At 41.7% G+C, this 10319-nt stretch overlaps 1 protein-coding gene across 1 annotated transcript in view; it reads left to right on the forward strand.

Annotated features, from left to right (window-relative positions):
* The first annotated feature begins 283 nt into the window (after nt 1-283).
* Nucleotides 284-10319, forward strand: part of HAUS7 (HAUS augmin like complex subunit 7) — a 29622-nt gene continuing 19586 nt past the window's right edge. Inside the window, exons 1-2 of the mRNA XM_044682909.1 lie at nt 284-395; nt 1357-1538. Of these exons, the coding sequence (XP_044538844.1) occupies nt 284-395; nt 1357-1538 (294 nt within the window). The remainder of the gene's footprint in view (nt 396-1356; nt 1539-10319) is intronic.

The raw sequence follows: 10319 nt of genomic DNA on the forward strand, positions 1-10319 counted from the left end.
GAAAGCGACCTCAGTTTATCTGGTAAGAATCCGGTAACTGCAGTGGTGGCAAGCCCAACGTGTGTCAAGAATGTGACCCGGGTGCCAAGAGTTCAAGATGATGTACGGCTGTATAAGGAAAGTGAGGGTACACAGGGCCAAGGAGGTGGAGAGAGCCCTGCATTCTGCCTGGGGAGGGTATACAGTAGTCACTTGTGGGCATCAGAGTTTTTTAAGGTCAGTGATCAGCTGGAGAAGAGAGGTAAATGACCCAGATTGTGAAAGGCCCTGTGAGGAACAGGGGATGGAGAATGTGGAGGAACGATGTCAGGGCATGAGGGAGAACATGAGCATTGTCTTCAAGTATCTGTGGGGCTGTGCCATAGGACGAAGCTTATTCTTCTTGGCTCCAGAAGGTAGAACTCAGAATAATGGGTAGAAGGTTGCAGAGAAGTGTATTTGAATGTTCCCTTAAGGAAACTAAGTCTTAACCGTGAGAACTGATCAAATAGCAATTGGAGTGGTATAGGGGGTGATGGGTTCCCCCTGCCCAGAGGTCTTCAAACTCTCCAACTCTAGTCAGGCTCCTACTCTCTCTTGGTTCAGGCCCACCCACCTTTGGAGTTCAGCCTTGGAGGAGAGGGACACAAGCAGTAGCCTCAAAATTCTATCAGAGAAACTAATCACCTGGATTTTATTGAGGAAAACCTGGACGGTGGTTTACAGGGAGAAGGCAAAAGGCAGCTGTGTGATGTCACTCAGGCCAGCAGCCAGGAAAGGCTTATAAACCATTGCAGCACCCTTGTATGGCCAAGGGGCAGGTGAGGCCAAATTTGGAATTAGGAGACCTGTGTCTGAATCCTGGCATAACTACCTGTAGGAACTTGGAAAAAGCACTTGAGCTATGTGCCTCATTTTCCTCATCTGTAAAATGAGGGAATTGCCTTGAGATCCTTCTTGGTAAGCTCTAAATAGATGATTCTGGGATTCTTTTTGTGTGGGTAAAAAGTCAATGAGCAGGAAGGACAAAATGCCAAGGAAGGGGACAGGCAGACCATGAACATGGCCAAAGGATTTCAGTATATGAATGGCTTCATTCCCCCTAGCACAAAACTCAAAGTTCAATTGGGTCTCCAAGGTGCAGCCCAGTAAGGAGAGAGTCTCTGATCACAGCATGTGCAAAGCTGAAATTCGAAACCTGCTCTTCCTCCAGGCCTTGTTCTGTCATGGGAGCCACCACTCACTCTGTTCCCACACTTGGGACCTTGGTGGGACCTCTCCGTAGGTCACCTCTCCTCCCCAGTCACCAGCTCTGGCACATCCCCAACAACTGTCCCCTTCTCTCCGCTCCCACTGCCACCTGCCCCCTCCCCCCAGCACAAGGCAGCAGTCTTCCTTCCCACTGCCCCCACCATGGCAAGAGCCTCTCAGCTCATGCAGTAAAGATCAAGTCCAAAGCAGCCTCCCTGATGCCCCCTTTGGCAAATGACTTTCTCCCCTCTAACCTCAGAGAACTGGAGGGTGCAGCTCCTCCCTCATTCACTTGGTATGTCGTGCAGGTACAGTAATGACCCCTGGACTGCGTGCATGCATGTCAGCACACACACAGCCCGAGTGTAGGGCCACTGCCTCATCTCACCTCTATGGCCCTCTCCCCACTAGGAGCACAACAGGGTCTTAACAAAGGGTTGGTGAATGGAGGGAGGAAGGAAGGACTAAAGCAGCGGTTCCCAAACTTTTTTGGCCTGCCGCCCCCTTTCCAGAAAAAAATATTACTGAGCCCCCTGGAAATTAATTTTTTAAAAATTTTCATAGCAATGCATAGGAAAGCTAAATGTGCCTGTGGCCATCACCGCCCCCCTGGATCGCTGCAGCACCCACCAGGGGGCGGTGGCGCCCACATTGGGAATCACTGGACTAAAGGAATGAATGGGTCCTCTCTCTCACCTTAATGAGATCCTGGTCATCTGGCTCACATAGCATCAGTTCACTGCCAAGTTTGGTCAGTTCTGTCAAGATCAGAAGGACTTGGTTACTACAAAGAGAACTTGGAAGAGAAGACAGTTCTGGGCCTCCTCCCAATGTCCCATGTCCCAAAGCTTAGCTATGGAGGGGATTAGTAGCCCCTTTCTGAACACTGCCGTGCTCATACGGCCTCTCAGCTGTGCCCAATGTATGGACAGGGGGGCTTCCTTTTGTGAGAGCAGAAGCTGAATCAGGGCTGGCAGGCACGCTGGCGTTCAGGTAGCTACAGGAAAAAGCACAGACCAGAGAAAACGAGGCACAAGAGTCACAAGGAGGAAAATCTAGGAAAGATGAGGACAAGCAGAAAGGTGTACAAAAAGAGCTGGGCATGGGAGACCCTCTCCTTTTGGTCACCTTGGCAAGTGAGGCTGCCTTCCTAACAACTGACTTTGTCATGGTGTTGGCTGTGAAGAGGGCAAACTGAGGAGACTGGGGTGGCGTCCCGATCTGCTTCATTAGCCGTGGCACCGAACGGGGACAAACTTGGGGCAACACTCCATTTTCCCTCTTAAATTCCATCTGGTTTCAGATGGGGCCTCAAGTCTTCAATCCACTTTGAAATGAAAAAGTTATTCACTGTCTTAAGGGGCTGAGACTTTGCTCAAATTTTCCTTACGTTCATAATTGGGCTGAGAACAATTTCTGCCAAAAACAGAAAGCAAACAGGAGGTTAGGGAGAAATCTCTGGGAGACCTTGACTCCAGTGCTGGTTCTCAGGAATCCCACAAGTAACATCTGTATGCAGACAGAAGTGTACGCCCACACAGACTGTACTGGGAAGAGACAAATAATGTCTGACTCTCACCTACCAGCATCATGAAAAAAGTCTCCCCAAGCCTCTGGGTTAGCTCTGGCCCGGCCAAGAAGGTGAGCCTTACCCGACTCTCGGTCCAACCTTTCCGAGCCTCTCATGCTAAGCCTAATTCTAGGAAGCTGTATAAACATTCGTAGACTTTCGAGCTGCTCAGATGGAAATAAAGTCTTGCTACCAAGAGAAGCAATTAAGTATGTCTGCTTAACAAAAGCAGACTTTGGCTAAGTCCAAAGTTTTCCAAAGGGAAATGCCAAATGAAGCAATAATTCCTTGTCTTCTTTCCCTGGATTTATTCCCTTAATTTCTTCTTAACTTATCTTTCTCCTAGAGCTAGCATTTTTAGCCCTATAGGAAATAATAGTGGTGATGATGGATTTCTCTGCTTTACCCCTGATCTTACTGGAAATGCTTTTAGTGTTCCCTCTGTGGTAGACAAAGCCAGCTTTTAAAATTTAGATAATACTATTCACCATATTAATGCAGTCTCTTTTTTCCTAAGCTCTTTAATGGTTTTAACAAAATGAAGTATTGTATTTTCTCAAAAGCTTTTTCTTCATCCAGTGATGAAGGGTTATTTTGTTCCTTTTTATTAATGTAGTTTATTATGTTTACAGTTTTCCTAATCCTGCATTCCTCATCTATATCCAACCTGGTTGTAGTATACAATCATTTTAATAAATTGTCACAGAGCCAGCTCAGGTTCATAGAGGTATGGACTTGAGTTCAAATCTGGCCTCTGACACTTACTACCTATGAAAGTTTGGGCAAGTACTTTAACTAATTTGACTCAGTTTCTTCATCTGTAAAATTAGGATAATAATACAATTTACTTCCACACTTTGTGAGGATATGTGATATTATTTGTAAAGTAATTTGTAAACCATAAAGTATTATGTAGATGGTACCTACTATTATTATTATTATTATTAGGCTTCTCACTAACTTCTTTTTAACACTTATCTTCTATCTTAAAATCAACATAGTGTATTGATCCCAAAGCAGAAGAGCGGTAAGGGCTAGGCAACTGGAGTTAAATGACTTTCTCAGGGTCATACAGCTAGGTTTGTGAATACTTTATTCCCTACTTTTTAGTGCTATTCATTAGAGATAATAATCAATACTTTCCATTCTCTTGCTTTTTCTCTCCCTAGCTTACTTATCAGGGCTATATCTGTTTCTTAGAAGGCATTTGATAGTTTTCCCTATTGCAAACTAATTCTGTACTACTGGAATTCGTTTTTCTTTGAATGTGTGAGAGAATTCACTTGTTATTCCATCTGGTCTTGGTGATTTTTTTAAAATTTATTTTTATTTTTATTTAAAAACTTGTATCTTCTGTCTTGGAGTCAATACTGTGTATTGGCTTCAAGGCAAAAGAGTGGTATGGGCTATGCAGTTGGGGTTAGGTGACTTGCCCAGGGTCACACAGGTAGGACATTTCCTTTTCAAACATAGCCAAATTGTGGATCTGGTTGGATTAACTATATTTATTCTAAGAGATGGCTTTTTCAGGGAGGGAAAGGGTCGTCATGGAGAATTAGAGAAGACTAATGATAGTGAGATTTCCCCTCAAAAAAGTTATGAATGCCAAGGAGACCTTTTTCATATGATTATTGAGAGTTTTGATTTTTTTCGTCTGAAAACTGCCTATTCATATCCCTTGACCATTTATCAATTGGGGAATGATTTGACTTCTTATAAATTTGACTTAGTTCTTTGTATATTTGAGAAATTAGTCCTTTGTCAGATAATTTTGGGATAAAATTTTTTTCCAGTTTGTTGCTTCTCTTCTAATTTTGGTTGCATTGGTTTTGTTTGTACAAAAACTTTTAAATGTAATATAATCAAAATTATTCATTTTGCATCTTGTAATGTTCCCTATCTCTTGCCTGGTCTTAAATTCTTTCCTTCCCTATAGATCTGACAAGTGTACTATTCCATGTTCACTTAATTTACTTATAATGTAATATAATTACTTCTAATATAATAAAATAAATTTATGTTTAAATCATATACCCATTTTGAACTTATCTTAGTAGAGGGTATGAGATATTGTTCTAAACCTAATTTTTGTCATACTGTTTTCCAATTTTCTCAGCAGTTTTTGTCAAATAGTGAATTGTTATGCCAAAAGCTGAAATATTTGAGTTTATCAAACACAAGATTGCTGATGTCACTTACCCCAAGTCTATTCCACTGATCGTCCCTGCTGTCTCTTAGCCAGTACCATATTGTTTTGATGACTGCTGCTTTATAGTACAGTTTTAAGATCTGGTACGGCTAGGTAAAGAGACCTTTTTAAAATACACTAATGAGAGCAGAAAGAAATTCAGAAGAAGCCAAAGCAAGCAAGGGCAGCACTGGGAATGGCTGTGTTAATTTTAACACACACTTTGGTGAAATTCCAGGAACTCTATGTAAATAGGGATGAGTGATTTTGTGATTAATTCTATTCTTTGTATAAGGAAGTGTTCCTGTGTGTTGATGTTTGGCATATTCAGATTAATTAAAAAAGGAGTAAATAAAAACCAAATGAAGCTGCTGACATAATATAGTGATACCTATTATTTTGTCTTCAACATTTGATTCTTGCCAAGCGTCAAATGATTCTTGAAATGAGGGATACAATCTGAAGGGAAAACACAAAGTACAAAGTGTGACATGATGTTAGAACTCAGGAGGATCAACGAGTTTCACAGTCCCTTTGTGATACAGCTTCATTTTGTATATAGAAAATCTGTATCTTGAATAGAAACAGATATAGAAAATGAACTAGCTAGGTTAAGAGGAAGGGCCACGGATGGGATAGGCTTTGGGAGGATACAGCAATCAGGTGGTTCCATGTCACCTGATATACACCTGCCCACATGGCACACCTCACCTACTCATCCCTCCTGCCATGCATGGTTGTGCCAAAGGCCCTGACCTCTCTCCAAAATGGACGGTGCATAATCCTCATGTGCATCGCCTCTCTTGTGACCCAGGGCATCTTCAAGGTAGGATCAGCTCTGACCCATGGAATTTGAGCAAGCCTCCCCCCACACACATCAGGCACCCACCCTCGGGGCCAACTGCTTTGTGCTCCCTCCGGGATAGCCAGATTCCCACCCTGTGAGAATAACTGACAGCGACTTACTGCTGGGTGTCCCTGAGAGGAAGCATTATCGGAAGCAAGGAGCAGCTTAAGTCATTTGCTTCTTGGCGGTTCTCAGGCTCAGAAGGCCAAGATTCAAGTTGGAGACTGATTGTGAACAGCCTTAGTCTAATCAATGATTTAGTGTGTATGAAGGGAGAGGGGATCAATTTGACACTTAAAATCCCTTTTTCTTTTTTTCGAACCTTTATCTCCTCTTCTTAGAATCAATTGGTTCTAAGGCAGAAGAGCAATAAGGGTTTAACAGTGGGGCTCAGTGACTTGGCCAGGGTCACACAGCTAGGAAGTGTCTGAGGCCACATTTGAACTCAGGACCTCCCACCTTCAGGCCTTGTCTCTCAATCCACTGAGCCTCCTAGTTACCCCCTTAAACTCCTTTACACAAATCTTATAGAATTTATTTGTTGTTCATAGGTCATAAACCATCAGACAAGAAGAGTCTTTAGAGTTACTTTCATCCCTTTCTTTTAAACTGATAGAAACAGTACCACAGGGGGAAGAGGCTTGCCAAAGGCTATATTTCTAAATCCTCTGCTCCATCCATAAGTAGCTAGCACAGCAAAGTAGAACTTGCCAAATTGGAAAATGGAAAAGTGAAAGGGACCCAATTCCAGAAAATGAGCCATGTGCCACAATGACTTATGGATTCTGAAACACACAAAAGAACAACCCTGGGCACCAAAGTCCAGAGAGTTGAAGGACGTAATTTAATGTACAACATTCTCTACCTCAATTATATAACCTGTTACTTAATAGTCCAAATATTCGACTTGAGCCGGGATGGGGAAGGTGGGAGTAGGGAAAGGCAGCCTGTCATTTAAAATGTTATGAACACTGCTTTGTTCAGCAGCTGCGCACACTTACGCCTAGTCTTGGTTGCTAAGGAAACATTCCCAATTAGAAGGCATAAAACATAAAGGAAAATACACATAGGCTTGCTATCTTGAAAGTTCTATAAAAACAAATAAACCGCTCCAACACCTTAAAATGGTGTTCAGAAAACCCAAACGGTCTTATTAGGGAAACTACACAACCCAAGTTTGCTTTGTGGGATGGGTGTTACAAAAAGTCTTTAAAAATGAGAGGAAGTCTGTTGAGGAGCAGCAGGAATCCATATGGCCGTCAGTTGTACAAAACAGGGAATCCTGACCAGGCGCTTCTGCTCCCTGCAGCAAGGACTACTTACTGCCTTCCCAGAAGGGCCCCCAAACCAGCTGTCTACCTGGGAAAGGCTTCCCGTACTGGGACTGCACCGACACCGGGTTCCTGGGCAATTTGCAACAGGGAGGCACACAAGTTTCAGGGAATTTTGCAGTAGGGGGAGAAATGCTTTCAAAACCCTGAAAACTGGGCAAGTTTGATCAACACATAGTACTTTATCTTGTATTGTTTTATACAGAACAAAACGGATTAACAAATGCCCTTAGATGTTCCTGGACTACTCTGTATGATTTGGTTTGCTTCCAAAAACACCCCTTTCACAAAACTAGGCACATTCAGAGGAAGAACTGTGGGAGGAGAAACGCAGAAGAAAAACAACTGCTTGAACACATGGGCTGATGGGATATTACTGGAGATGGAGACGCTAAACGATAACTCTAGTCCAACTACCAATACTATGGAATTAGGTCTTGATCAATGATACATGTAAAACCCAGCGGAATTGTGGGTCGGCTAAAGAGGGGAGGGGGGGTTTGGGGGAGGGAAAGAACATGAAACATGTAAATATGGGAAAATATTCAAAATTTAAATTAAAAAATAAAATAATAAAAAATAAAAACACCCCTTTCAGATGTGAATAGGCAGTTTTCAGATAAAGAAATCAAAAGTATCAATAAGCACATGAGAAAATGTTCTAAATCTCCAATAATTAGAGAAATGCCAATCAAAACAACCCTGAGGTACCACCTCACACCTAGCAGATTGGCCAATATAACAGCAAAGGAAAGTAATAAATGCTGGAGGGGATGTGGCAAAATTGGGACACTAATGCATTGCTGGTGGAGTTGTGAACTGATCCAAGCATTATGGATGGCAATTTGGAACTATGCCCAAAGAGCGCTAAAAGACTGCCTGCCCCCTCATCCAGTCACAGCACTGCAGGATTTGTACCCCAAAGAGATTTTTTAAAATGGGGAAGATTTTGTTTGTACAAAAATATTTATAGCCGCACTTTTTGTGGTGGCAAAAAATTGGAAACTGAGGGGATGCCCATCCATTGGGGAATGGCTGAACAAATTGTGGTATCTGATGGGGATGGAATACTATTAAACCGTAAGGAATGATGAACTGTTTGGTTTCCTTAAGAACTGGAAAGACCTCCACGAGCTGATGCAGAGTGAAATAAGCAGAACCAGGAGAAGATTATACACAGAAACTGAAACATTGTGGGATGATCAAATGTTTGCTATTAAAAACAATGCAATAGGGGCAGCTGGGTAGCTCAGTGGATTGAGATTCAGGCCTAGAGACGGGAGGTCCTGGGTTCAGATCTGGCCTCAGACACTTCCCAGCTGTGTGACCCTGGGCAAGTCACTTGACCCCCATTGCCTACCCTTACCAATCTTCCACCTATAAATCAATACACAGAAGTTAAGGGTTTAAAATTAAAAAAAAAAAAAACAATGCAATGATCCCGAGAGACTTATGAAAAAAACATGCTCTCCACATCTAGAAAAGGAACGGGGGGAGTACAGACTCAGAAGAAAACTTTCAATTTATCACTTGGTTATATGAGTATATAGGATTTGGGGTTTTGGTTTTAAAACATTACTCTATTATTTTACTCTATTTAAAAGATTACAAAAATGAACGATAAGGACATAGGATCTGAGTGATAACACATGTGTAACCTGGCAGAGTGGGGAAGGAAGAAGAGATAACATGAATCATGTAACCACAGAAAAAATGTTTTTAAATTTAAAAAATCTTAAAACCACCCCTTTCCCACATTTGGAGATGGTAAAAGCCTGGTTAAAAACAGTGACAGGTCCACACCATGTCCTCCGTGAGCAATCCTGCCACTGGGCACCTCCTCAGGCTGGGCATTTCTTTCTTTTTAAAATAAAATCCTTATCTTCTGTCTTAGAATCAATGCTAAATATCAGTTTCAAGGCAGAAAAGCAGTAAGGGCTGGGCAATGGGGGTTAAGTGACTTGTCTAAGGTCCCCCAGTGAGAAAGTATCTGAGGTCAAATTTGAACCCAGGACCTCCCATCAACAGGCCTGGCACTCTATCACCTGAGTCACCAAGCTGCCCCAACTTAGAAATAGTCTTTAAAAAAAACCTTATCTTCTGTCTTAGAATCAATTCTACATAGTGGTTCTAAGGCAGAAGAGTGGTAAGGGCTAAGAAATTGGGTTTAGGTGACTTGCCCAGGGTCTCACGGTTAAGAAGTGTCTGAGGCCAGAATTGAACCCAGGTCCTTGTAACTTCAGGCCTGGCACTCCACCTCTGAGCCACTTAGCTGCCCCTTGGTGGCAGAGAAATCAGGGGTTGCCTTGTCCAACCAATCCCAAAGAAATCCTTCATGTAACATCCTGACAAGTGGTCATCCATCAAACGTCTTCACAGAGATCATCAACCCAATAAATATATCAAAGACCTTCCTTATTCTGTCTTTAAAAAACAACAACAACAACAACAACAAACCAACCAAACAAACAAAAAACCCCTCACCTTCCATCTTAAAATCAGTACTGTGTATTGCTTCCAAGGCAGAAGAGCAGAAAGGACTAGGTAATGGGGGTTAAGTGACTTGCCCAGGGTCACCCAGCTAGGAAGTGTCTGAGGCCAGATTTGAACCCAGCACGTCCCAACTCTAGGCCTGGCTCTCAATCCATGGAGTCACCTCATTGTCCCTACCTCCTAGCCAATCTTTCCCCTGTTGATTCTACCTTTGCAGCATCTCTCAAACAGGTCCCCTACTACTGCAGACCCTCATCACATCACACCCAGACTACTACAATTGCCTATTAGAGAGTTATATTATATAATTATTACATAATAATCACCTAAATGATATAATTTCAATTTTAGAGATCATATATATTGTTCTAGAATTCTATTTATGTATTGTATTGTTATTGCATAAAGTACACAACAATTATAGTATTATAATTATATTGTACATTCATCTATTTTATATTTTTTACATAATTTTACTAATGATTTTGACTCATATAATTATAATACATATATGATTATTTTGTAAATTGCACACTAATTTTCTATAACATACAATTATTCTAACATTTAAATATTACATAAATTATATAATAATCACATATTATGTTCTCACTTCATTATAATTACAATCATTATAAATAATTATTATAAATATATAAT

This window comes from Gracilinanus agilis, chromosome X (genome assembly GCF_016433145.1).
Source record: "Gracilinanus agilis isolate LMUSP501 chromosome X, AgileGrace, whole genome shotgun sequence".
Taxonomy (NCBI): Eukaryota; Metazoa; Chordata; class Mammalia; order Didelphimorphia; family Didelphidae; genus Gracilinanus; species Gracilinanus agilis.